At 45.7% G+C, this 14,920-nt stretch overlaps 1 protein-coding gene across 1 annotated transcript; it reads left to right on the top strand.

The window, feature by feature from the left end:
- The first annotated feature begins 815 nt into the window (after positions 1-815).
- On the top strand, positions 816-10,483 carry zc3h12b (zinc finger CCCH-type containing 12B). The gene is made up of 6 exons (XM_076273839.1): positions 816-1,178; positions 4,376-5,343; positions 5,834-5,973; positions 6,443-6,677; positions 6,977-7,083; positions 8,776-10,483. The coding sequence occupies exons 1-6, from the start codon at positions 978-980 to the stop codon at positions 10,347-10,349; spliced, it is 3,225 nt and encodes a 1,074-aa protein (XP_076129954.1). The 5' UTR covers positions 816-977; the 3' UTR covers positions 10,350-10,483.
- Positions 10,484-14,920: the final 4,437 nt, after the last annotated feature.

Genomic DNA, 14,920 nt, shown 5'->3' on the forward strand with positions numbered 1-14,920 from the left:
GTAGAAAGCCAAAAGTCATACTTTTTGGACCGGTTGCATAGACAGCACAGATTAAATTCCTTGACACATTGCCTTTTTTTTGTGTGGGTAGGGACTGAGCCTGTATAAGGTGCTCTATGAGTGAGTATCATGGCATGGTAATCACTGATGGTGCAATTAAGTAAGTCCAACAGTGCAACAGTGCAAGAATAAAGTGTAGAGACCAGCATACAATAAATATGCACATGTAAGAGAATAATGTAGACAAAGTAATATAAAAACTATATCAGTGCAAGAATAGGTTGAAGTAATAGGGTTACAGCCAGTATTAGCTAGCCACAATCCAGACTGTGGAAGGCAGGAGGGTTATGCATGTGCTTATTTGGCATGTAAACAGTGTAGCAGTAAAACAGTAGGCTAGATTTTGTTCAAATCTACACACCTATAGCTACTGAAAAATGTAGGGTTCATTCATCAAATGTTATTTTGAAGTAATAAAAAAACATCGTTGTTTTAGAATTTTCGAACGAAATGGTTGGAATTACGTTTACGATATTGTTTTTAGGAAATTATGCACGTCCGTAGGTTTTTGTTGCATTTGTTTTGCTTGACATAAAGCTTGGTATGTTTTAGTTTGTTTGTATAGGCTACTGTATCCATTCTATGCAACCCTAAACGTTGGCGGCATTTGTTCGAGATTGGCTACTTTTTGAACGCTCTGTACACGCACCTACAACTCCCTTTGCCACTAGAACAGCGACAGGGGGCGTCCGACTTGTTGCTAAGATACAGTCTGTGGGGAGGCAGCCCGAGTGATGAAGGGAGGAGATGATGGATGATATTTCACCAGCGCTATTTGTTTGCCGTTATGTTGGGGATAATAAAAACTTGATTTCACTTATTTTCTTTAGATCTGGCTCGTGAAACCGCACGCTGCACTCAGTTCGTTCCATTGCAGGTGTGCGCTGTGATCATCGGTTGCAAAATTACTATAATAAATGGTTTTGGAGCTGGCAGCGCCCGCAAGTGCAGGCCCTTTGCTACAGCGCTCCATCCCGCATATCGAGCGTGTTTTCCGGGTTAGGGTCAGCTACTGCTCCGCTGAGTCAAACTGCGACAGTGCTAATGGAAGCAACTCAAGCAACAGTATCACTGTAATTATTCAGGACGGCAACGAGGATGACTGCGTCAAAGCTAAAGTAAGAGCATGCTGTAAACTGTTCTTTTCCTTTATGAACATTTAGCCCATTGCTTTATGCAGCTATATTGTTAGCTAGCAGTAGACAACGTTGTTCAGTGTTCTTGTAGTTAGCTGGCTAATATTAGCCAGGCAGCATTGCTTACCTTTGTAGAGCAAGTTACTTGCTAGCTAAATTGAACAAATCAGAACTGTAAGTAATGTTATCTAATGTTATGTGTTGTGCTTTTATGTTCGGTTAAGTATGACAATTCTCAATGGACTCCTATCAACAGTTTTTGAAGTTGCTGTGTTTATATAGTGATAATGCGCACGAGTAATGTACAAATCCATTATGTTTTTGAGCTAGCTTAAAGTAACACTAGCTAACGATAGCTAACGTTATACATATGGCACGATGCTCACGACTTGTGTTTTCAACCGTATCTTAATTTGCTCTGATGTGGCTAGCAAGCTACATCGTTTACTAGTACCGCTGTGTTGTCAACACAGTGGTCACCTTTTGGAAATTGTCTTCTGCTTGGTCACAATTAACACTGCATCTCATCTGACATTTGGCAGCTGCATTCCCATGGACATCGTGATGTTCATGCCATTCAATTTAGCCTTGGGTTGCCTTTAAAACACCGAGTAGTTCCTGTGGTTTTATGTAGACAAAGTTGTATTTTATATTTGGAGATGCAGCTGACTAATAATGACGTCCTACTCACGGATCATAGACATTCTCTACATCAGGCCAGCTGTGGTTATTTCCGTGACTTTTGCTAATACTGCAATGTCAACCAGCAATGTATCATCGATTGAACTAGATTTACTGAATGAGTATAATGTATAAAGGCATAGGAAAACATTTTGTCCACGTTATTTTCTTTTAACGCTTGTTGACATTTAACGCATCAGCAAATTGCTTTGATATCATTATCGTAAGGTAGGCTATTGGAAGTGTGTGTGTTTTTTTGTTGCATAAAGTCGTCTGTTATGCACAACCAATTTGTTATTCATCTCTGATACTTTGTGCAAGTGTAGTTGTCCACATTGCCATTGCAATTCATCAGTCATGTACCTTGCTATATAAAATGCTGCTGCACACAGGCAAACCGGGCCTGAATTGAGCATGCAATGCAGCTCCACTGAGGATCTGATTCCACTTGTTGCTATGAAACAAACCTGTGTGTGTGTGTGTGTGTGTGTGTGTGTGTGTTGGAGTGGTGCTTGAAAGCTCTGTGGCCTTGCTGGGTCTCAGCCTGTGATGGGGATGTGTTGAGGGGAACAGAGGAAAGGAGAAGACATAAGAGCAGTGAAGAGATTAAGAATTGAAGAAGTGGTCCCAGAAAAGCACAGTTAGTCACTGAGAAGGAGTTGGGAGTAAAAGGATCTCTCATTTATGATGAAATGATGTGGCAGTTGCATGGTGAATGTTGCTGGGTTCTGTCCACTAGAACAGTTTGTTTAGGCCTTTATCTGGCAATCTAAAAACCAAGACTCCAAAGCACAGACATGGACAAAAGGAGATACAAAATTGTTGTGCACTGAAAGGCTCAGACTTATTGACTATTTGCAATTTCAAATAACACCAAATTATTCATTGGCTAAGCTATTAGGATACTTTTATAAAATTGGCTTTGAATTCAGGGGAAGCAGAGAGTCTCTCAGCCTTCCTTTAAAATGCTCCCCCAATCTTTCTTATACATTCAGTCTTCCTCACCATATTGTTAAGCTGACCACCACTACTACCTAGTCATGATTTATAAACACGTCATTGTAGAATCAGGCGCATTGTTAGTTCTGAAGGTGAACATTCCTGATGATGACACTGGCTTTAGTTCTGCCGGAGGAGCGCGCTGCTCTTCCTCAGTGTAAAGTGAGCTGTTCGAGCGCAGCGGCACGACGAGCAACCCTGAGCACAGGCTGTGTCACGATTTCAGGGAACTCCTTTATTCAGCATGCTGCATTTTTTTTTCTCTCTCTCAGTAGAGAGGGAGCGAGAGAAGGAGAGATAGGGGGGGAGGGAGGGAGCGAGAGAAAGAGAAAGCAGAGGGGGAGTTCTGCATGTGTCGTAAGCTGGTGATTTCCCCTGATGTGTTCTGTTTTTCTCCATAAGCTTTTTTTTCTTATACTAATTCCATCCCAATTGCTCAAACTAATAGATTTATGCAAGGTCTGCCTCTATCTGTGATAAGCTGTTCCTTTAATGCGGATGTTTGTTTTGTTTTTAGAAAAGCTCAAGAGAGAGAAAGTGTGTGTGTGTGTGTGTGTGTGTGTGTGTGTGTGTGTGTGTGTGTGTGTGTGTGTGTGTGTGTGTGTGTGTGTGTGTGTGTGTGTGTGTGTGTGTGTGTGTGTGTGTGTGTGTGTGTGTGTGTTGGTGTTCCAGGGCTGCCTAGAGAACGACGGACTGTGTGTTGTGTTAGTCGTGACTGCTAAAAAGCAGTTAGCTGATGACAGTGCAGCGTTGCTAGGCAACCAGTGTCATGAGCAGAGCTCTCAGTGCTGGATGGCGGTATCTGTTTGTGCGTGCGACGGGGGAAACACGCATGTGCTGCCCCAACGCACGCACAAGCACCGCTATTATCTCCTTTCGCCACTTAGTAAAAGCCTGCAGGTTTGGGCTTTTTGCATGGAGCAGTTAGACCATCAAGCAATCTGCCCATTTACTCACTCTCGGATAGATAACACTGTCATTTGTGCTCATAAAAATAGAATTGTGAAATAAATGCAGGAGCACATGGAAAGATCTGCTGAATAAATCAAATAACTCAGAGTTCAGTTTCACTCAGTATTACGGTACAGAGTTGATAGAACCTGATATTCTTCAGGCTATTTCTGATGCCCCACTTGTACCCTGGCAATGTTCTGTTCAAGAACACTGTTACTGTCACTGTTAGGTTTGTTTGAACCTTTTGTTCAATAGAGATTTGGTGAGCTGGTATATTGATGAAAAGCAGTGTCGTGAAAGATAGCAGGTTGTCCTGTACTGTATACTCAATTACATTCCACGGGAAACTGTCATGGCTTCATTGTGATTGACAGGTGCTTGATGATGATGATGATGGTGTCATTATATTGCTGTGGTGCGACTCTGGAACAAGTGCTGATCATCATTCATTCTGTCCGCCCTCTCTCTCTCACTCTCCCCCTCTCTCTGTTCTTTTTTCCCTTTCTTTCACCCCCCCCCCCCCCCCACACCTCTCCTCTCCTCAGGAGTACATAGTGTCCCTGATTGCTCCTGCCCACCACCGTCGAGTGCGCTTGACTCTGTCCCTGCACCGGAGGCTGCAGACACTGCACTCGGCCATCGAATATGAGACAGGCGCTGTGCTGACGCTCCGCGAGCATGCCGTGGTGCTGCAGGGCGGAGAGGCTCAGGTGACCGCCGCGTGGGCCATGCTGCAGCAGCGGCCCAGGATGGAGCCACGAGCGCCGCGCCGCGAGCTGTTGCCGACACTATCGGCCGCTACTGCAGCCACAGTCACAGCCGCCGCAGCGACCGCCACCGCCACCGCCGCAGATTCTGAGGAGGAGGAGGACGAGGAGGAGGAAGAGGGAGGGGAGGGCAGAGAGGAGGAGGAGGAGGAGGAGGAGGAGAGGAGCAGCTCGGAGAGCGAGGCGGAGCAACAGGCCAAGGCCGGTGAGGGAGGGGGCGCGGGGGCAGCAGCAGGGGCTGGAGGAGGAGGAGGAGGGGTTGGAACGGGCAGGAGGAGAGAGCCACTAATGGCAACCAAGCCTCACCGGCAGCTGTGCCGGTCACCCTGCCTGGACCGGCCCAGCTTCAGCCAGAGCAGCACTCTGCAGGAGCTAAGGGCCGAGGACGGCAGTCGCGCTGGCCCTGGAGCCCCAGCAGGGGGCCCAGCACGGCAGGCCAGCGAGCGCGACTACCAGTCCAAGATGGACTTCGCGCTCAAGCTGGGCTACTCGGGCGAGCAGGTGGAGTCTGTGCTCGGCAAGCTGGGCTCCGGGGCGCTCATCAATGACGTGCTCGCCGAACTGGTCAGACTGGGCAACAAGGGCGAGCTGGAGGCCCAGGGGGGTTTGGGGCAGGCCACATTGGCCCCCCACGGCCCCGGGGTCAAGGAGGCGGTCAGCCCAGAGGCCTCGCTGGAGGAGGAGTCCGTGGATAGCTCGGACAACCTGAGACCAATCGTCATTGATGGCTCCAATGTAGCCATGAGGTATGTTTCTTTATTCTTCTGTCATATAGAGTTCTTGTCAACTAGAGGTCTTGTCAACTCTTAACTGCCTCAACTGTAAAGCAGTTTGGGTTAACTTCTGTTGTTTTAAATGTGCTATATAAATAAAGTGACTTGACTTCACTTAATGTGTTTAGTATAGTTGTAATAGCAAAGACTACCTGGAACATTTTGGGAGCATAGCTTGGTTTCAGAAGGTTATCATTTTACTCTGCTTTTGTATACTGGTTTGAGTGCTGTAATGGTTTTATGGTTTAATGGCATGCTAATGCAATATCAGCAGATGTGATTGTCCGATACTTATCCAGCATGGTCTATGGAGCCTAATCCACACACTTCTTTAAAAGCATTTTTCCTCTAGTTTTCATCAGTCAGACTTTTAGGGCCATTAAATATTTTGGTTTTGATTTTGGCAATCTTTGGGAGCAAGGCTCTATGTAAGTATGTAATTTTGTCTTGTAATGTTTTGTAGCCATGGAAACAAAGAGGTTTTCTCCTGCATGGGGATTCAGCTGGCAGTGGATTGGTTCCTGGAGAAAGGCCACAAAGACATCACAGTGTTTGTGCCTGCGTGGAGGAAAGAGCAGTCCAGACCCGACGCCCCCATCACAGGTAGCCCGCCACGAGTGGTGCACGTGTTTGAGTGTGTGTCCACGTGTCTCGGAAAAACATCACCGTAGGAGAGTGGAAACAGTTTTTTTTTTCCCCCACTCGATTTAGAAGAAAGTGTCTTTTTACAACAGCTAACAGACAATCAGCAAAGCACAGAAATTTCACTGCACATCAACAGCCATGTCTAAGGCATTTGGACCATGAAACAATCCACTAGCATATCATAATATTATTTTTGACTGTAGCCAAGAGAAAGCTTTGTATTTTAGAAGTACCATTCTGTACTAGTACTAGTAGGTTTAGAGGCACTAGTCTGAACATATTTTGACAAAACACTTTTGCTCACTCCACATAGCCCCTATAATCCTTAGTACCCGTTTGTGCCATTTTTATTAGATTCATTTTAAGATGAAGTTTTAAGAAGTTTCTTTACATTTCAGTGTGACTGTTTTGTGTTTGGCGTGAGCAGATCAGGAGATTCTCCGGAAGCTGGAGAAAGAGAAGATCCTGGTGTTCACCCCCTCCCGCCGCGTTCAGGGACGCCGCGTGGTGTGCTATGATGACCGCTTCATCGTCAAGCTCGCCTGCGACTCCGACGGCATCATCGTCTCCAACGACAACTACCGCGACCTTCAGAACGAGAAGCCGGAATGGAAGAAGTTCATCGAGGAACGCCTCCTCATGTTCTCCTTTGTCAATGACAAGTAAGCCTGCCGAGTTTCCACGGTTACTGGCTCCTTTCAGGGCCTCTCTCCCTCTGATTCCTGCGTTAGACCCTCTGTTTAATCTTCAACTGGCTCCGACCGGAACAGCTTTATTGACGTGCCTGTTGTTATTAACTTATAAGTCCCACGAAATCACAACATAACCTCTGGACTTGGAAACATAATAAGAATCCCTCTGTGTATCTACCCTGTGGAAATTCACATTTTATTCTGTGAAGATGTATTGATATCATTAGATGGGAAGTAGATTAAAAAAAAGGTTTATTTGTTTCATGTAGGTTTATGCCTCCGGATGACCCTCTAGGAAGACATGGTCCCAGTTTAGAGAACTTCCTACGGAAGCGTCCGGTGGTCCCTGAGCACAAGAAGCAGCCTTGTCCTTACGGTGAGTAGCCACCCTGCAGCTCCTGTCCTGCTTTATCTGTCCATTGCCTTTGCTTTGCGTGTGGATCAAATCACGGGTCCGCCTGTTCGCCTGACTTTAGGGATGGTCTGGTCAGGCCGTTTTGAGACGGTACCAAGAGTACTCATGATCCGAGATGGTTTAACCACACGGGGATCATTTATTTACCCAGAGAACACCTGCAGTTGGAATGTTTAATCCGTGGTTTCACAATACTAAATTGAATATCTAATTTATGAGACTGATATTTTTTATGACCTGAACACTACTTCACCTGACAGGTATTATATAATGGCCACAAGGTACATTCGTTTTTATGAACAATGATACAACATTGTTGTAATTATCAAAAATATGATTACATTATGAGTTTATGATTATAGTAAATTATTAGGTGATTACCCGGTACGTTACTTAGTGTGCCATTAACAGAAATATGATATTATGTGAAAAAGCTCAATACCCTGACGCCTGGTTATTGTATTCCTGGCTTTTTAGCACTAAGAGGTGACAGTGCCAACTTTCACATTATAAGTCACCTTTTTTTTTTTTACCACAAGCGCCATCTGACAATGACAATATTTTACAAACACAGGCATAAAAATCGCAGAAGGAGCACAACACCCCTCTGTGCAAGCAATCACCACCACTGTAAACAGAAAGCTGTGAATGATTTGTGACCTCAGTGGCCTTTCCTGTGCAAAGTGTCATGTTCTCTTGACAAATGATATAAATCTGAGCGTAGATCTCAATGTACTGCTTAGGATGGCAGCGTTGTCAGTCTTGATGTAATCATCATCTACAAAATGGCTATGACCAAATATATCTCGTACAGCTTGCTTCCTGTCTGCATTCAGTATTTATATGTGTTAGAATATCGTCTATCTGAAAGCACAACAAAGTTACTTTCATTTTAATATTGCTTCCCTCTCTATCTTTCAGCCTGGACTAAAGGTATGAGTAAACCAAACATCTCTATTAAATCATAGCTTAAAATCATTTATTAAATGGTTAATATACGTTTTTTTGTGCAGATGTCAGTGGTGTGTTAATGGTTCTTTTAGAAAATAGGCCACAGAGTGTGCAAACGTAAAGTGGATTTCCTAAATCAATATTAATATCTGACACTGCCTCATGATGTCTTTAGAAACAGTTGACAAAATAATTACTCTGCTCACAACAACAGAGGTAGATTATATATCTTTTTGGTGTGTAGGGTAACTGTTATTTTGAGAACATTTTGAGGGTTTTCATTCACAATTCAAGATATAGTAGGGTAGATGGAAAGCCTAGGCTTGTTTAATGAGTTATCAATCGTTTAGTATCACAAAACTGGATTAGAATTTATTATGTTAATTGCCCATATTGAATCACTAGGTTTGAATAGTCAGGTCAAAAGCTTACAGACAGATTTGAATGTCTGTTGAGTTAGATTTAGTTAAAATTGTAAACTTCCCCATATTGTTGACTTGAACAGAACATGTTCTCAGTACAATTGTCCTTTTCCTGCTATTTATCATTATGAATGATATGTTATACATCATTAAGCTAGGAGATTAAAAGATGATTGGCCATAAACTGAATCATAATTACTGGTGGCCTTTTAATTAGTGAGTTTTTTTATACGATAGATCTCATTGGACCCCATTGCTTCTCTTTCTAATGTCTGTGCAGGAAAGAAATGCACCTACGGTCACAAGTGCAAGTACTACCACCCCGAAAGGGCCAACCAGCCACAGCGGTCAGTGGCCGACGAGCTCCGTGCCTTCGCCAAACTCTCGGCGGTCAAGACAATGAGCGAGGGAGCCCTGGCCAAGTGCGGGACCACGGGCAGCATCACCTCCAAGGGTGAGGCAGGCTCGGAGGCCAAGCGTGTGGCGCCCAAACGCCAGTCGGACCCCAGCATCCGCTCGGTGGCATGTGAGCCGGAGGAGCGGCTGTGTCCGGCGCGGAAGGCCGAGGCCAGCTCGGTGCCGTCGCTTGTGACGGCGCTCAGCGTGCCCACCATGCCGCCGGCCAAGAGCCACGCGGCTGCTGGCGCGCTCAACACGCGCTCGGCAAGCAGCCCCGTGCCGGGCTCCATGCACTTCACCCACAGCCTGCTGGAGCACGCGGGCAGCGTCGGGTACCCGCCCATCCTGGTGACCAACAGCCACGGCGCCTCGGTGGCCTACGGCGAGCCCTTCCCCAAGTACGACTCGGTGGTGAGTGACCACGGCTACTACTCCATGCTCAGCGACTTCTCCACTATGAGCCTGGGCAGCATGCAGGGCCTGGACAGCTTCTGCAGCCTGGAACAGCCGGAGCCCGGTGGTGGTGGTGGTGGTGGGGCCGGCACTTACCCCAGCCGCCCGCCGAGCCTGTGTCCCGAGCCCTGCCGCAGCCACTCGTCCGACTCGTTCTCCTCCTACGGGGACCCGTACCTGAGCTCCATGGAGGGATCCATGGACGATGGCGGCGGGGGCATGAAGGGTCAGTCACAACAGCAGCCTCCGCCGTCAATGGCCCAGACGCAGTCGGCGTCGCAGTCGCGGCTGCAGGCCTTTGCGCACGGCTTCCACCACGAGGCGCTGACGCGCGTGCAGAGCTACGGCTCGGACGAGCCCAAGCCGGGCCCCCGCAAGCAGACGTCGGCCCACCTGGTGCCCCATGTGCAGCACGCAGTGGTGGGCGCCCGTTCCAGCTGCCCCGGCGACTACCCGCAGCTGCCGCAGAACGTGCTGCCGCCCTCGGCGTCGGTGCTGACGTCGACCGCGTCGTGTCCGGCGCCGCAGGGCCGCTCGCTGGGCATGACGCGCATGGACAGCATCTCCGACTCGCGGCTATACGAGAGCAACCCGCAGCGCCAGCGGAGGCCACCGCTGTGCCGCGAGCAGCACGCCAGCTGGGACCCACTGCCCTGCGGCATCAACGAGCAGCCGTACGGCTATGGCGGCTACGGCCTGACCGGCAGCGGCCTCATGCCTTGTTGCGAGCGCGTCATGGTGCGTAGCATGCCCGAGAAGATGGAGCAGATCTGGCGCTCGCCCTGGGACACCCCGCCACCTCCGTCGCACCAGGCCAGCGGCGCCGGACACCCGATGGACCAGCAGGAACGCCACCCCATCCCCGAGCACCAATACCAAACCTACCGAAACCTCTGCAACATCTTCCCAGCCTACGTAGTCCACACGGTCATGGAGAAGAACCCGCACCTCACCGACCCCCAGCAGCTGGCCGCACTCATCGTCTCCAAGCTGCGCCACTGAAGGTGGGCTGGCAACCTCACCGCGTCCGCTCACGTCTGCCCGTGACTGCCCACGCCTGCAGGGGTCAGGGAGAGACAGGAGACACAGGAGAGATTTGCTAGCAAATGGAAATAAGAATCTGGTGTTGTACGAAATATCTACAGTCAGTATATATATATATATATATATATATATATATACAGTATATATATATTTCAATATGTTGCTTGTCTTTTAAAATCGTCTGAATCTGGACTGAAAGCTCTGTTTTCTCCGGGATCCTACAGATAGCAATCCTGTGAAGTATTGTAATTATCTTAATCGTGTTTTGTATTTATTCCAATAAGTATTTTTGCGTATTAACGTGCATGCCCAGCATTTTTGCATTAGTACCACAATCATCTAAATGGATTTAGACTAGCTACAAAAGCTCATTTTTCTGAGCTTAACTGGCCAATTTATTGTCTCGTTAGACACAGATGTAATCATGATCTATTTTTGATGTCTGAAATGAAACAGACGAGGGTGTTTTTGCACGTTTTGCAAACCGTGTCGATTCTTACACCTGTTTTGCAAAGAGTAGATTTCTGCCTTACAGCTCGGACTAGGCCAGGTCTGAACTCCTGTTGGTTTTTATTGTTGACCAGTGGATGAGACGCGATGTTTCGGAAATGCCCCGACATTCCGTCATTGTCTTGTAGCTGCATAGGTCAGTGAGGCACCTTTGAATTTATAGGAGGACTCTTGCATTCTGTCATATCAAGCTGGTCAGACTGGTAACAGTAACTGGCTTTAATAGGAATCATGTATTTGTCCAGGCTTATTGAGATAGAGATATATTCCATTACATGGTACTATTGAATGAAAATGGCATGCAACTTTAGAAAACAGTGTGCTTGTAAGGAATGATTCGTAGATTGTCACTAAGACCTGCACCAAACGTAGTAGAGCACCATTGTTATTTATGAAGCGATGAGCTAGGAGGAGAAATGGAACCTCACAACACACCAACATCAGCAAACAGTTTGAGTGTGAGTACTTCTTTGGAGCTAGCCATGCTGTGGTATGCATCAATACAAATTCCACAGCAGAAATCTTCGGGAGTTTAACCGCTAGCTATCGTCTGTAAAGAAATGCTTAATGAAGCCCGTGCACAAATCTACATACACAGTTAGACATGTGACATTGTTGATGTGGTGGACTGAGTGAGTCGATTCCATGAGTGTTCTAGTTGAGGTGAGGTTGAGCAGTGTGGCCTTACTGGCGTCTCGGCCTTATAGTTTAAGACTGAAGTGTGGACATCACCACTATTGTTCCTTTTCAAGCGCTGAGTAGAGGTTGAAGTAGAGGTCGACAGAAGCAGGAATAAGTCTGTGAAGTGTTTCTTTGACGTAGAATCCTCCTGCATGTCCGAAATAGGAATGGGGTCATTCCACGTCAATTCAACCAGGGCCCACGCACTTAGGTCTCAAAAATTCTGAAAAAATTCACACTGTAAAATTACTCTTATGTTTTATGAAATACTTTCCAAGATACAGCCAGTTTTACAGGGGGAGGGCGGTGTCGATTTTGTTCGGCCTCTTTTTTTTGTCAAAGTTCACAAGCCCATAGCACAAGAACTAAACCAAAAACTCCAATAAAAATTTGATCAACTTTGAGGGACAGCTATGACCATGCAGGATCATCCAGACCAAACGTGACGATTTTGCAGTGTGTCTCCTGGGTAACATAGGTAATTTTTTCAGAATATTGAGACCTAAGTGCATGGGCCCTGGTTGAATTGACGTGGAATGACCCAATGACTAAAGTGTTTCTGCTCCTCTGCATCGGTGGTTTGAAGACAAATGAGGAAGCAATGACTGAATAATGTGTATATGCAAAGTGACTCAGCATCTTTGCAAGTACATTGTGACTGAGGAACCTTTTTGTGCAAATAATAATTTGAAGTCGGGACAGGAATGCGGATGTACCTCAGAGCATGACATGGTAACTCTTATCGGGAACTCTATTGCCTTATCAGGGAAGGACTTCTCCCATGACCGTTTGTGTTTTAGAGAGGTTTCCTTGTGTACAGTACATGTTCAAGCTTGATAAATAGATCAGTATTTAGAGTTTTATTTTTCTCTCCAAGATCATCGGTCAGATTCTGCCACTTTATTTTTGGTAGAGTTTGAGTGAGTTGAAAGCCAAATGGACCAGTGCATAATTTGGTCTCAGCAAAGGCACCAACACACACAGAAACACTCGCTCACTCACATACCATTGTGCAGACACATTTTGAAAGCCTCAACATTTACATATTGACATGCAAAGACACAACCACATGAAGCCATTTTTGAAAGACAATTGTAAGCTGCTTGAAACAATGCCAAAAAAGAGAAGAAAACATGTAATCAAAAGTGTGATGTGAACTTTGTTTATTTGTTTTGTTTTACACAGACGATGGGGTTAGTCAATGGACGTCAAGGTTATGGCACCAATTGTGTACAGTGTAGCTGGCTGCTATGCTTATAGCATAATAATGGCTGTAGGTTCAACCTAAGTGGCCATAGGTTGATGGTAATGGTGGGGCGAGTTTGCATGCTGTTAGGACTCTAACGATCCACAGCTGTTTGTCTTGTAATGGTTATGCATAGGATGTGTCAGAGAGTCAGGCTTTGGAGCAGTTTGATGTGTCCGTGTGAGGGGTTGTCTGTCGTAGGGGGAGGGATGGGAGCATCTTGTCAGCAGAGAGCTTGCGAAACAAAAAGCACCTCTTTCGTTATTGATGCTGAGGGACAAGCTCTCGTATTCCTTCCCTCCTATAATGACAGCTGTTTGGACTCTTCTTGAATGTTCTTGCTCCAGAGGAACATTCTGGACGTCGCTGACTTTGGTTTCTGTCTTTCTTTCTCTTTCATTCTTTCGTTGTTTATTTCTGTCAGTCTGTCCTTTTTGTCTCTCCTTCCTTTGGTTTGTTTTCATGAGGGGTTTGTGTTGGCCGCGTTGCGTCCCCTACGGTCACCTCATGAGAAGGTGTGACACACTGCCTACCTGTTTCTCCCTGTGAGACACACACACACATGGGACGAGAGGCTGTCGTTGGGTTGTTTCGGACATTTGGCTTACCGTTGGCTTGCTGCGTCCCCTTCCACCCCCACCCCCTCACCCCCCAGCCTCCCAGAAAAAACCCACAACCTCTACACTTTCATTGCGTGTAAAGAGCCTTTTTCCTGATTACGTTTCAAGGGAAGACTTGACTTCAACCTTCGGTGTGAAGGAGTGGATTTGGTAACGCTACTTTACCTGACGCCTGCCTACGGCATGACAGGACGAACTTTCAGAGATTATTTAATCCAAAATGAAAATATCTGTGATTGTGTGCATCATGATTTGTGACGGTTGGTTTTTTTTTTTCTTAAAAGATTTGACTGAAAGCAATTGTAGTTTTTATTTACACTAGTTTTGTTTTCTATTGTGTTTTTTAAGTAATCATTTTGTTTATTGACTATTGCTCGATATGCATGTTCTCTCTTTGGCACCTATGATGATGGATGAAAGTACGTCATGGTCTATACCCCTAACCAATTCCATTTCCTCCCAAAACTGCAGCAAGCTACCATGCCTTAAATGTCTTGAAATGACCTTTGTTTGTTGATACAAATTGTATCTATTTCTTGATTGTAAAAATATTTATGAAATGTACAGTATCACTAATATATATAGTTATATATATATACATATAAAATCCTAGTTTTATTTAAAAGAAAGAGGAAAGACAACATATTGCCATAATATTAGTGACACTGTGTGTTACTAAGAGTAGCCCGTGGGCACGGCTTTCCCATACTGGGCACAGACACCTACAAACAAGGACTCCTTATCCCTCGTCTTTTCTGTGATGTTAAACGAGCTCACTCTAGCTCTCTCTCCTGCTCTCTCTCTCCCTCTCTCTGTCTTTCTTTCTTGCTCTCTGTTGATACAGATCTGCTTTAAGGTTGGCTGTGTACGGGCTCTTAAAACCTCTGTAAATATAGAGAATTGAAGTGGAGCTACTTTCAGATATATAATCGACACTTGTATCCAGACTACTCGCATAACCACAGATTTAAGGCAGCCTAGGGGTTGGCATCAACACAGTGTTAAGAAAACATTTACTGATTTAGTTTCACCCCCTAACACTCTCGGGCTGAAATGATTTTTACTGTAGATGTATCTAAGCTATATACAGTATTATTCTTGCTCTATGTCTTGAATACGCCCACACACACAATTGCGCACAGGCACACACACGCACACACACTCTCTCACACACACACCAGATGCTGCAGCATGTTCATAGCTATGGTGATGCGGAATGAGTTTCCATGACGATTGGTGAGGCATTTTCAAGGCAAGAGGGGGGTGGGATGGGGTGGGGGGTTGGAACTCTGAATTAATGTCATATTCTACTCAGTCTGATTGCTCATGAAGCGAGGCTCTGGGCAGAACACTGAAGTAAATGTACGAATAAAATGAAGACGTATATATACAGTATATATATATATATATATATATATATATATATATATACACATATGAATATATGATTATGTAAGAGCATGTGGTGAATC

Source organism: Alosa pseudoharengus, unplaced genomic scaffold (assembly GCF_046254945.1).
Source record: "Alosa pseudoharengus isolate Yale_2024_CS ecotype anadromous, Long Island Sound unplaced genomic scaffold, YU_APseudo_1.1 YU_APseudo_1.1_scf_8, whole genome shotgun sequence".
NCBI lineage: Eukaryota > Metazoa > Chordata > Actinopteri > Clupeiformes > Clupeidae > Alosa > Alosa pseudoharengus.